Source organism: Nothobranchius furzeri, chromosome 14 (genome assembly GCF_043380555.1).
Source record: "Nothobranchius furzeri strain GRZ-AD chromosome 14, NfurGRZ-RIMD1, whole genome shotgun sequence".
Classification (NCBI taxonomy): Eukaryota; Metazoa; Chordata; class Actinopteri; order Cyprinodontiformes; family Nothobranchiidae; genus Nothobranchius; species Nothobranchius furzeri.
This window is the reverse complement of record NC_091754.1, coordinates 17202435-17216601: the sequence shown is the minus strand read 5'-3', so window position 1 is coordinate 17216601 and position 14167 is coordinate 17202435. Positions and strand designations below refer to the sequence as shown.

General features: G+C 41.1%; 1 protein-coding gene across 2 annotated transcripts in view; it reads right to left on the bottom strand.

Moving 5' to 3' along the window:
* Nucleotides 1–7176: 7176 nt before the first annotated feature.
* edar (ectodysplasin A receptor) overlaps nucleotides 7177–14167 on the bottom strand; it is a 48339-nt gene continuing 41348 nt past the window's right edge. For both annotated transcript variants that reach the window (XM_015966695.3, XM_015966696.3), the window contains exons 10-12: nucleotides 11587–11914; nucleotides 11419–11482; nucleotides 7177–9778 (exon numbers count right to left, since the gene is read on the bottom strand). In XM_015966695.3, coding sequence (XP_015822181.1) covers nucleotides 9393–9778; nucleotides 11419–11482; nucleotides 11587–11914 — 778 coding nt within the window. In that variant the 3' untranslated portion in view covers nucleotides 7177–9392. The remainder of the gene's footprint in view (nucleotides 9779–11418; nucleotides 11483–11586; nucleotides 11915–14167) is intronic.

The window sequence follows — 14167 nt, the reverse complement described above, 5'->3', positions numbered from 1 at the left end:
AGCACAAGTTTGTTTAAAAAAAAAATAGCACAGCCCCACCAAAAATATTTTCAACAGCCGCCACTGTTAAAACAGTTTAATTAAAATCTTGTTTTTGAATGAAAAAAGACAAAGGGAAAAAAAATTACCGTCCCAAACCTGCGGAAACAGCGGCTCAGACTGTGAAAGTTTTTAATGCTAAAAAACAAAAGATCTAAACTACATTGAGTTTAGATGGCATAAGGAGTGCGGAAATCCATGTGTTTTTTATAAGAAAACCTTTTTATTTATTTGTTCCAGATCATGGCTGATGACAGTAATGGTCTCAGTATGGGAATCACTGCTGGTTGATGGAAGAGTTAGGAGAGACTGGAATAAAAATGGTTTATATTTAAGAAGTTCTTGTTGAAAACCGCCTGGATTGAGCTCAGCTGGTGTGAATTTCAAAGTGACTCATTCAGGTTTCTTAAGGTCAACGCAGCAAGCTAACTTGTTATGTCAGCAGACATTTGGTCGGGGTAGGATGTGAGGATTTTGAGCTTAATGAAGGTTTTCCTGATGAGGTTTTAAGAACAGGACAGTGTTTGTCCTGTCTTGCCTGTCATACACTTTAGAAGATATCATTTCATTGATAAACTGTTCTAAAATATTTGAGCATTTGGCAACCATGATGCTTTAGACAACTCCATCATGGAATTGGATCTTTTGAAAATTGGTGTTAAATGAAAAGACAAAACAAAGCTTTTAAATCCTAAATATAAATGTAAAAATTACATTTGGAAAGAAAAAGGGTGAATAGCTGAAGCTCAGATTGTGGAAAAGCAACATATTATTGTCCTGGCCACTGTGTTCTGCTGAGTTGTGGGCAGGAGGAAGACGAAAGCAGCAGTCCCTTTGTGACGCCACGCAGGAAGACGAAAGCAGCTTTGTGACGTCACGCAGGAAAACCAGAGCTATAGAAAGAGGGAGTTGCGACACGCGTTGAACTCGCGGTCACGTGGTTCATGGAGCTCTCAATAGTTCCAAACATCCCAGCGCCGTAAGTCAGTTTGAACGGCGTATGGTGGGACAAATCACAAAAATTGAATATCGTCACATTTCCCCTGGATATTTTTGGTAATTATTGAATAATATTATATATGATATGATATGATATGATATGATATGATATGATATGATATATGATATATGATATGATATGATATATGATATGATATGATATATGATATGATATGATATGATATGATATGATATGATATATGATATATGATATGATATGATATATGATATGATATGATATGATATGATATGATATGATATGATATGATATGATATGATATGATATATGATATGATATGATATGATATGATATGATATGATATGATATATGATATGATATATGATATGATATATGATATGATATGATATGATATGATATGATATATGATATGATATGATATGATATGATATGATATGATATGATATGATGTGTCCTAATTCCTTCACAAAGTAGCCTGTTTATTTTTTTCCGAGCATTTGTAGGAAGACAGACACCCATAACTGTTCATTACAGTGGGTCATTACAGGAACACGACAGTCCTAACACACTGTAGAACACATTTAGACCACATACATTACTATAATATATTATAGCAATAAATTTGATGTAGTAATGCAACACACTGCTCTAATATAAGCATATTTAATAACTAAGTCCTAAGAGTAGCCATAAACTCGAGTTGTAATATCCATTTTAAAGTGTTTATTGAAAGCTAGAAGTCTGCTCCAACTTACCTTGAAGAAAATATGAAGCTGTTTGTGCTTTGAATGATGATCTATTATGTTCAGTAGAATACATTTTACAATTATTACTTTATATTTTTATGTGAAGACAGTACATGCATCTAGTTTATCTGGCTTCTATAGCCTGACTAATAGCAACTAATTAAAAAGAAAATTTCAATAAAACTGTATGGTCAATCACTGCAAATAAATAAGTGTTAATTGCGAAAAAATGAATACAAATTTGTACAACATGTATAATACCATTTTTAATAAAGCCTTTTACCAACAATATGTTTAGTCATTACATATGCACAAATAAGCTGAATCAATAATTATTAGCGATGTACTCAAGACCTAATGAAACTCTTTTGAATAACTTTATTTTGATTATTATTAAAATAAAATTTGTCCGTGGGTTAAAATTTGAAATTACAAATTTTAGGGTTGGATAAAATTTTAAAATGTAATTTTACATCTCTATATTTTTAGTTTTGTTCAATATTTCTATATGTACAAAAAAAGTATTTTAATAATACCTTTATAGGTTGATTATCTTGTTGGCTGCGCTGCATATAGCAATTGGTCTGAGGGAGGAATCAGAATTATGGCTTCCCCAAAGACGCAGAAAGAAGAAGAAAATGGTTGGCTCAAGTCAGCAGGAGCAACCTCACCATGAACAGAGATCACAATAACGAGGAAAGTTGACCATTGAGCAGGATTGATGGTTTTTACCTTGAGGTCCACGTGGCGGGGGTGAGGTGGTGCTCACTCCTCACCCCTGCCACATGGACCCAAGGGATAAACCATCAACCCTGCTCAATGGTAAGCTTTCCTCACGGGGTCACACCCATTAGGACAGTGGGAGGGTTAAAAAGAACCAAGCAATGCTAACTGACAAAATGCACAGAATGAACGTACAGAAGATGAAATAATTAAAGCTGAAAATGCAGCCAAAGCACATAAATCGTACTTTGAATATTTCTTTCAATAGGTTTCTTAAGCGTTGACAGACTCTTGGAAACAGTTTGCATATTCAAATAAAGGTTTCTTGGGAAGAAAATAAGATCTTGATGTATTTTTTTTAGATTATATTATAATATATCCTTTTTAAGTGAATCACCATATTACATTTTCTTTATTAGGAGGGCTTTGAGAAAGATTTTTCCTCTTTTGATCTGGCAGCCAATAAGACTCTGGATTTAGCTGTTTCTTGTTTAAACCAATAAGCCGTTTTAATGATATGGAATAATGTTGCCCCAATTTACTTTGGTTTATTGTCTCTTCTCTTATGGGGGCAGAGAAACATGTGGAGTGATGCTGATAGTTTCTGCTTCTATTCCGACAGGCTGGGATTTTTATTCTTGCTCTGAAAAACCTTTGATGTTGTAAATAAGGAATATTATTTTCATTTTGACTCAGAAGAAAATGAAAGAAGAATCCTTTGTCCATCCCAATCATTCTTTTTAAAATTGTGCCCCGTTTGATTTGCTGCTTCATCCGCTGTAAACGAAATGCTGGCAGAGGTGATTTAATTATAAAACAAATGGAGGCTTTTCCAGCAGGATGTCAAATGTGAGTTTTTAGAAGGCAACTGGATTATTTCAAAACAAAATATCAAATTTTATTATAGCCTTTACAATAAATTACACAGTATATGGGAACAAAGCAAACACTCATAATGAGTATATAAATCTAAATCACTTCTGTTCTCTTGTTACCTCCACCTGACAGTTGCTGAGATGTGCAGCCAACTGTCTGTAGTATTTCATGATGATCTCACAAAGCAATGCTGTGCATGGAAGGATCACTTAAGTATGTTACAGAGCTGTTACAAAGCCTCTTTTTTAAAAGTTTTATAAGTTCTTCAATTTTTAGATCTTTGGTGCCTCCCGAACAGCACTTTCTGTGTCTAGTCAGGCTGCCAAAGTCCTCGAAGGTTAAGAAAAATATTAAAGGGGACACGTTTAGCAAATCCCACCTTTTGCATTCTTTTGTGCTGCCATGTGGGTCTCTCCTGCCTCTTTAAACACCCCAAACATGAAAGAAATCCACCCACCCACTTTACTGTTAGTGTTTAGTTTTAGGAATTATGTGCCTAAAACAAGCAGTTTTAAAAAGTCCCCACTTGTGATGTCACAAATGGGAACGATTGAATAGAACCACTTCTCACATGCAAAAGAAAGCCGCTGCTGCAAGAGGAGCAGCGGCTCTACTCCTAGTACCTCCCGGACATCAGAGCTTCTCAGCTTATAGCAGCCTGAGTGGGGGATGGGTGGCCATGGCCGGCTCTAACTTGTTTAATTAAACTGACAGAGCTCTGGAATGGCTCATTCTGGAAAGTAAACCTGCTGAAATCGTCTTATGTGATGGCGTTAGTGCAAAGAACTTCATGATCTTGATCATGATCTTGGGCAGCAGTAGCTTTGAAGGTAGAGCGGGTTGTCCAGTAATTAGAAGGTTGCAGGTTCGATCCCGGCTCCTGCCAGAGATTTGCTACTTTTGTGTCCTTGGGCACGACACTTAACCCACCTTGCCTGCTGGTGGTGGTGGTTGGAGGAATCAGTCTGGTGTGCCAGTGTACGGCAGGCCTCGCCTCTGTCAGTGCGCCCCAGGGCAGCTGTGGTTTAAATGTAGCTTATCACCAGCGTGTGAATGAACACTGATTGTGTTATGAAGTGCCTTGGGAGGTTGTAGAGCCCTAAGAAGGTGCTATAAAAACACAGGCCGTTTACCATCTTTTTCAGTAGAATTTATGAGTTAGAAAATGTCCCCTTTAAGAAGTTTTCCAGAGCCAAACAAATGAAATCATATTAAAAAATTTGATGTACATACATCCTCAAACGACACACGACGTATTTCATTCATCACATGGTGTTTAACAAAAACAAAGCAGAAATGCAGAAGCAGAGTGCAATTATAGACCAACTGAAGCTTTCAAGGAAAAAGAAGGGCAATTAACAATACGGTGCTTCTAACTTGGGAATCAAATGTGTACATAAACAGTCGGTCTACAAACCTAACCTGTCTATCATTTTAATGAGGTCTAGGTAACTACAGGAAATGACAACAGCTGATTTATTTACTTTCCTGGCGTGGGTTTTGTGCAGACTGCAGTCAAGGTGTTTGGTATGTGGCTCATAAATGGTGTAACTCTGCCAACCTACTCCGGACAGCACCGCCAACACCGCAGACCATAATAAGCTGAGCCTAATTAGGTTTAGGTTCTTTAAGTTGACCAAATATTCAGAAAATTACCCTAAAGAGTTGCCTCGCTCTACTCTGGCCAGTAAACGGTATTAAAATGTCAAAAGGTAGGTGGGCGCAAGCAGAATGAGGGTTCCCGTTAAGACAAAGCTTAAAGTCAGGTCAATCAGCAATTCCATGTGGCAAACCACTAAATGTATATTATTTTCACCAGCCACAATATGCACAAATACTCTGCTTGAGTAATGCAATAAGCATGTAGAGGCTCTGGTCAAATAGCTGTGTTAGCAATTGTATGATGGAGCTGAGTGAAACCAGCTGTCAGGCTTTTATAGGGTGGCGAGGTTGCTGGGATCACACTAGTTTCCTTCTTCAAGTTTATTTTAACTACTTTTTTCTATGTTTCTGGTTTGTAGTTTTAAAAATAAGCTACAGTGTCAGTCTTGATTTTATCCTACTTAGAGTGCACCCTTTTGAACCTTAAATTTCAATTTAAATATTTTTTAATTTGTACTCATCCTGTGATGCGGTTGTTGGTTTATTTCTAGTCTTTCATATTAATGTAACTTTTTTACAGCAGAATGAACACGCTAAAAATAGGCGGTTCATCTTTTCCAGTCTGTAGCACTTCCTGTTCCACAGCTTAGATGTTGTTGCAGGACCCCCAACGCCTTCATGCTGTTTTCGTTTTCGGTCAGAAACAAGTAAGACGATCTTCCACTTGATGCCGTTTCTGTAGTTGCACCGTTGTGGTGCGTTTTGACCATCTAAAAAGCCGCGAGACAAAAGATCTCAGCAAACCTCATCTTGCACACCTGACTCTTTCATCCCTTGGGCTGAGGTGAAGACACTGCAGACACTTTGATGTGGGTACAAGAACGCGTTGTGGCTAAAAAGTGGTTCTGACTGGCAAAGATTTCCCATTGGCACTCAATGTCTGACTTTATCCTCATCGGAGTAAAGAAAACCATGCGTGAGTCTTTACCGAACCAGAAAGAGGCCCTGAAGACACGTGCATCTGTGCATAATGTGTGTGGGTGTGAATGCTGGCAGGGACACTCGTTTCAAAGAGGAAGGTCTATTAGTTGGCAATTTGAAACATGATGATGGACCTCAACACCCCGAGCATCATCGAATGTCTCCATTACCAGCCAGACCTTTTCTACTGAAATCTTAAGATCATCAGCCAAAGATTCACACTTCATTGTTCAACTGGGCCTGTGGTAATCTGGCACAACTACACACCCACGCAGAGCAAAGACTGGATGACGGAGAGGCATCCTGAGATGGCATCTGCCACTGCAGGAACACACCACAAATGAATGTTTAGAAGAAAGATATGTTGGTGCACGAGACATTTTTGGAGCTTTTGTTGGATCTGAGGTTCAATTAGATGTTTATAACAACATGCTGCCAATTAGTAGCAACAAATAATGGAGGTGTTTGGCTTGTATGAGTGCAAGAAGAGGTTGTCTGAAGTCACGACTTTCAGTGGCACGCCATTGGAAAGGAAGAAAATGCATATGGGAGTAAAGATTAATGAATAACAGAAGCTCTCTTTTCAAATCTTTTTACAATTTGACTTTAAAACTCATTTTTTCTTCGACTAATTTGCCACATTTATTGCCCTCTTATTTAATGCTTTTTAGCTCAAGGCATGCGAGCACAAATCGTACAAAACAAGTTAATAAAAAGTCTATTTGCAGCAAAAGTAGACATATGTTGCAGATTATCTGCTGCTTCATGTCAAGAAAATCACATCTCACATTAAAGAGCTCACATTCTTTGACGAAATGCGTGTCACTTGTCATTTTTCATATCTGAATGGCAAACCACGATCCTCTTATGCTGAGAAATGATGGCTTAAAGGACAAATCTTAAAAAGAGCACAACGTATGGATTCATGCATTCTGTTAGCACTCAGAGTACGTGTTGTGGATGACTCTCAGCTACAGCTGTGTGGAAATTTAGCCCACAATCTGCAAAACTGATGGAGTTGTATTTATGTGTGTGCTAAGATCGATTACATGAAGCAGCCATCTTTAAGTGTGTTGACTCTAAAGGTAAATCTCTCATAGATGGACATTTGATGACCACTTTCTGGGAATACCACTCACATCCTTTTGATGATATTTTGGTAACACACACACTTGAGCATTTTTAGTACCGTCACTCAGCTTTTCCATTCTTCATATTAAGCAAACACGGTAATTTTCACCATACATCTTTATTAAGATATGTTTTATGTACAATAATAACTTATATATACATTTACACTTGGGTTCTGCGATAAGTCGGAGTGTTTCTACATGTTGTTTTATATTGTTTGTGCTACTGAGGTAAGTAAATCTGTGTATTGTCATATCAGCATAATACATGTCTGACAAAACTGAGCATAGTTTAGGAGCATTTTCTATTTCCTTTCATGTATTTCCAACAAAAAATATTTCTATATATATATATATATATAAAACGTATTTAAAGTATAAAAAACATCAGCTTCACACTATAAATCAATTGTTGACATTCTGACAGGAAAACACATCTAAATTGGAGGTTTAAATCAAAGACACAACATAATAGATATGTTCTTGAAGTAGTACAGGAGTCCAGCTCCAGATTGCAACGAGAGATTGGATCTCCACAGAAGAGAAAATTGTCGGGAAGGAAAATCGTATCTGCAGAGCAGACCCGGGACATTATGAAGGCAACATCAGATTAAAATCAGTCCTGTTACCAGGAAGGGACATCAAAGCAACTCTTTTAGTTTTGCTGAGTCGGATAATCGCCGCAGAAATGAGCAGACTTGACCTGTAGCATCAATGTTGCTGCTGATTCTTGTATCATTGACCCCGATGCCTATGAGAGGGACACGTTCTGAGCTTACAACACCTAAGTGGCCTCAGCTGCTTCTCACACAGCTGCACATTGTTCTTGTTTAGTCAATTGGTCCCATAGGGGTGGGGGGGGGGGGCTGAAATCCTTTCTGAGCACGAGTGAGCCGACCACAAACGCTGAAAAAGAACAGACGTTTTACAGGTCAGTGCAGCAATACCTCCACCATAACAGGAACCACTTGCTCACCTTTCACAAAAGCAGGAGCCTGTGAGCTAGTGGTCCAAATACCCTGGCATCAATCTTGTTTTTTTAATGCAGGGGTGATATGGATTTTTCTACCAGTCTTAAGTTAAGTGGCCCTAAATGCTTAATTGGGTGCTGGAAATCACAGGCACTTTGCACCCGCTCTGTAAACCACAACACTTCGACTTATTAGGGGCATGAGCCACACGCCAAATAATTAGGGATGGCGGCAGCACAAGACCACAAGATTGGAGTATAAGGGGAGCTAGGCAGAGTTATGAGAAGGGAGGGGGGTCACTGCTGAGGAAGTAGCTTTAGTAGGAGTGTGTGTGAATCTGAGTGTAAAAAGTGCACCGAGGGCATGTGGTGCACGACACTGTGTTCATACATTATATGGATTAAATAGTTGAATGCTAACCATACTATATAAAACAAATCTGTGTTTTGGGGCTCTTTCTTTAAGTTGATGTTTTTCTGGGGTACATAGTTGAACTGTTTGTCTTTGTCATCATTTTTATTTAAAAAAATGAATAAATAAAACGGCACACCCATGTTGTTGTTTTAAAGATTGCATAGTAAACCCCAACATTTATCATTCTTGTTCTGCCTTAAAAATGACAATATTGGAATTATTTTTTGTCCATTTGCGAGTGTTTTCTGGTCATCTGACAGAAGTCCAGAGTTCACAAGAAAGTTTCTTAGATGAAAGCGTAGCTGAACGATGTTTTAGTGTTTCCAGCTGCCGTGACGATTGCAATCAAAGTGGAGAGCTCATTTCTGCTGGTGACAGCCCAGTCAAAGAAACCGTTCTGAATGCTAACTAATGCCACAGTCGAACCAGGTTGCTTTCTTTGTACAAACGTGAGCGTCTGGTTTCATCAGCTGCAAGAGGTTTGAGTCCCACTTCAAAAGTTCAATAAGAGTCCTGCTGAGAGCCCGTGCTGGATGGGGCCCACCAAAATCGTGCAGCAAAGGCTGAGTACGGGATTTCTTTTTTTAAAAATCTGAAAAAGAACATTAATTAGAGCGCCCGGCGCACAACGGTTCTCTGGCAATAACGGAAGGCAACATCAGATTAAAACAGTTGGACATTATTTTTTAAATTTAGAACATGCCTGACTCGGATTTATTATTTTAAATCCAACACTAGAACATAGAAAAATGAGTAATTTAAAGCTCTTTAAGACTTTTAGAAAATAAAGATTGTGGGCAGAAAGCCCACTGACATTCTTCATGTAATGTGTACACTCCATGTGCACAGTCATGCTTGTCAGAGTAAATCTGTCCTTACAGAAACGTGCACTGGAAGACCTCCAAGCCTCTCGAGTCTATGCTCCTGGTTTTCAGACACTGGCGCAGCGTTGGGATGGAGATGTGCAGGACGAAGGGCAAACTAACTGGCTGTGAAAACTGTTGATACCCTGCCGGCCAGCCACCGCCGCGACCTCGCTGCTCCCCAGCACGTCGAAGCAGAGCGACTCCACGGCGTCCAGCCTCTCGATCTGCACCAGGCGAGTGAGGAGGTCGGGGATGCTGTAGCCGGCTGTGCTGACTCTCTCAAAGAGCTGAAGGCCGTCGCTCATGCCCCCAATCTCATCACGCTTCAGCCCGAAACTTTCAGCCAGGTGCCTCCATGTCTTCACCACGGCTGCTTCACTGCTGTAGGAGGAGCTCAGCATGCGGCTCGCCTTCTCCAAGCAGTCAAAGGGAAGTTCTGTGGGACTCAGGCCTGGAGATGTTGCAGAGAGTCCACAATTTTAGGACTTGATAGCTTTTGTCAACATATTACCTAAAGAGTTACAGAATATGAGCTCACTGGCCACTTTATTGGATACACCTTGCTGGTACCGAGTTGGACCCCCTTTTTCTTTCAGAACTGCCTTAATCCTTTGTGGCATAGATTAAACAAGGTACTGGAACATTCCTCAGATATTTTGGTCTATATTGACATGATGGCTCTTTTAGATTGAGATCTGGAGACCATGGAGGCCATTTGAGTAAAGTGAACTCATTGTCATGTTCAAGAAACCAGTCTGAGATGATTCGAGACATGGCACATCGTCCTGCTGGAAGTAGCAATCAGAAGATGGGTACGCTATGGTCATAAAGGGATGGACATGGTCAGCAACAAGACTCGTAAGCTGTGGTGTTGCAACAATGATTAATTAGTACTAAGGGGCCCAAAGTGTGCTAAGCAGGGTATCTGCAGGTTTAAGGGAGCCAAATTTAAGACTTTTTAAGACCTTTTTAAGGCCACTTTGACCAAATTTAAGCTATTTTTAAAATTAAATTTAAGCTATAATTTCCAGCTATTGCCTGGAAACTGTGCTAACCACGTCGCGAATGTGGGATTAGCCATCCCGTTACCATTAAACTTGCACTTCCCCATGGCGCAAGCTCCCACTAGCTTAACCAGCTAATGTGCTCATCTAAAAATAGCCCCTTTTCACAACCAACTGCATGTGTACGACTCCACTTACCCCAATATCATACACAAAAAATGCTGAACACTAACTAGAAATTCACGAAAATTGTATAGAAATAAAAGAATCTTGTTCATTGGGTCTTTGGTCATTTAAGACCTTTGGAAACTATTTAAGGATTATTTGTCATTTTTAAGGATTTTTAAGGCCTTAAATTTGGAAAAGCCAATTTAAGACTTTTTAAGGACCCGCGGATACCCTGGCTAAGACAATGTCCCCCGCATCATTACACTACCACCACCAACCTGAACCATTGCCTCAGTTTCTTGTTCTTAGCTGACAGGAGTGGAACCTTGTGTGGTCTTCTGCTGCTGTAGCCCATCAGCCTCAAGGTTCAACGTGTTGTGCATTCAGAGATGCTCTTCAGCATACCTTGGTTGTAATGAATGGTTATTTGAGTTACTGTTGCCTTTCTATCAGCTCGAACCAGTTTGGCCATTCTCCTCTGACCTCTGGCATCAGCAAGGCATTTTCACCCACAGAACAGCCGCTCACTGCATGTTCTCTCTTTTTCTGACCATTTCTCTGTAAACCCTAGAGATGGTTGTGCGTGACAATCCCAAAAGATCAGCAGTTTCTGAAAAACTCAGACCAGCCCGTCTGTCACCAACAACCATGCTACATTCAAAGTCACTGAAATCATTTTTCTTCCCCATTCTGAAGCTCGGTTTGAACTGCAGCGCATCAACTTGTCCATGTCAACATGCCTAAATGCATGGAGTTGCCACCATGTGATTGGCTGATTAGAAATTAGCATTAAAGAACAGTTGGACAGGTGCACCCAACAAGGTGGCCAGTGAGTGTACATTGCACATTTTACTAACTATATGCAGATCTTCATTACAAGGTTTGGTGGGTATGTGTAATTCCTGTTTATCAAACTTACCCTCAGTCATGTTGCAGGCTTTAGCGTACAAATCAATGATCTTTTTCCTTCGATTCTGTAGCATCTAAAGAAACAAATACAGATTCATAAGTTTTTGAACTGATCCTGAATTGTGAATCTGTTTGTGATCATTTTCTAATTTCAGTGCAAAAACTTCCAACTTCCTACCCCTGGGGTTTTATTGTTGTTGATCCCATTCACACTGCTGATGTGGTTGTTGGAAGTGATGTGGTTGACACCGTTGATGTGGTTGGGATTTGGGATGTTATTGGGGTGGCTGGTTGCTACAGCTGGGGTGCCGTTGCCTGTGCGACCGCGACCCAAAAGTCCCAGAGTGAGCAGGGAGAGGTCAGGTTTGTTTCCGAGATCGACGAGGCACAGGTTTGGACTGGGGGTTGTTGTTTCTGCAGATCCCTGCTTTTCTGATGTCTGCTCCTCGTCGCTGTCAATGCTGCGGCTCAGCAGCTGCTCGTTCTCTGATGATGCGTCATTTTCACTGCACAGAAGACACAAATACATATTCACATGTGCACTTAGAATAATGTATTAGAAGTTTGTTTAAAGATTATTGATTCCTAATAGCAAATATATTTGGTACTAGTAGTGTCCTAATTGGCATGGAACTATGTGATTTAACATCCACCATAAACAATTCTGGAAATGGTGGCAGCTGATATAGACATTTTTTTGTACAAACTAACAACCGAGGTCATTGATTTTGGGACATGATGTAGGGTATTATTCAATTCAAATTCAAATTCAAAGATACTTTATTAATCCCAGAGGGAAATTAGAGTTTCAGTACACACAATTCATAGATCAGACATACATAGGCAAAGACACATGACAAGAATAGGTGACCGTGGTCATTTGCAACCCTGAGTCGCGCTACCTTAATAGAGGGTTACATGAGGATTGGCTCAGGTGGAGGGGAAAAAAAGGCTCTTCAGAGTTACCCTCCACAGGAAGGGCAGCTTTGCTATGCATAAAAACACCTCAGACAGAAATGCAACAGACTTCTGGCATCACACAACATAAGTGTCCACTAGGTGGGGTGGTGGGTTTGGGACTCTCCACACGTCAGTGCCTGCAGCCACGATAAGCAGCGCACGTCACCTCAGTCTGGACAGGGGGAGGAAGTTGTTGGGGTTTGGAGGGCACAGTGACTCCTGGAACGATTCAGCGGCCTTCACAGCCCGCAGTCCCGCCCAGGCTGGGATAGGGAGACAGAGTTGCCATAGCAACGGCAGCATTCTACATTTCTTCTGAGGGGGAGTATTCTTTGCAGCCTCACAGGCTCAAGGGCACCAGATTCAGATTAGATATTGTTTTGGGGCCAGACAGAGATAATTTCCCCTCTGTCTTAAAGTTATGTTGGTCCTCAACCTCTCAATATCCCAATAATGATGTAAATTAATCTATCCTAATCCATGCTGATTCGTCCACTTGCTCCTTGATGGCATCCATCTTTTGTGCCAACGAGCTTACGACTCATCTCGACAATTATATGAGCCTGTGAATTCACAGCGCGGTGTAATCCATCCCTGAGCTCGGGGAGAGCGCCAATATTCCTCAACAGCTCGTTAATTTTCTGGTAAGCCAGGAAGCCACCTAGGTCAAAGAGCAGGAAACCTGACACCAACACCACGAATATCCACACGTCTTCAGAATCCTCTACAGACAGCTGAGATAGGCAAATCAGGTTCCACTGTTTCCAGGAGTCCATGATATGCCCAGAGGGATCTGTCCCAGAGGGGCACCCCTTCCCCGTTCTCATCATTGAAAAAATTTTGTCAGTCGCGTTAAGTGACCAACTGACCTGGTCCATTTTAGTAATTTCAGTTTCCAGTTTCCAGAAAAAAATGCAGAAGCAGCCATACACCCAGAGACAGACAAAGAGCCTTGGGATAAGATAGGGAGGAGTGGAGGAAAAAAGCGTCTGTACTCTCCAAGAGCCGGAAGAACCAGAGCCTAGATATCTAGAAAAACCGTGGCAGTAGCAAACTACTTTGCTCTGCTGGTTGGTGTAGCCATGCTCCCTTGTAGCCTCGGCAGGTTTACTATTGGCTCAGCTACGTTAATGTCAGACCAATCACGGCACTCTTTTGCCACTTACACACTAGTGTTGAGTCCACTCCGTGTCGCCCGCCTAAGCCCACTTCCACACTGCCTTAGGAATGCTTTGCTGTGTCTGGCAGCACTCTGTAGCCCCCTTCAGACAGGCCATGAAAAACGGAAATGTTCCGGAATCCGTCCGTAAGACCTTTCTGTCTGAATACAAACATCCGGATAACGTGTTTCGGAATTTATCCGGACGAAGCCCCTAGTAACAGGTCCGGACTTGTCACGGACAGGGTGGCTGCTTCAGACTGGTGAGGTAAAGTTCCGGACAAGAGGGAGGGGGAGGAGGAGGGGACCGGGGGACGATGTGCGCACCTATATAGCCCGCTGCTGTAGCATGCGGCGAACCACGGCAGCTCGCCTCCTACGGTACCGTCTAGACGCGCGACGGAGCGCTTCACACCGCTTCAGTGATTCCTTTAACCATTGAGCTTCATCATCCAGGTCTCTTATGCGTCTTCGTGTGCGCAGAATTATGCTTAAGCGCCTCGTGATTTTTATCTTGAGAGGCGCTATAGAAATTATATTTTCTTCTTCTTCTTCTTCTTAACATGAGTCCGATTCTCTCTCCCCCCACCACCCCCCCCCCCCGCCGCCGTCAGACATCTGGAACTTTTCCCTGCTGTGT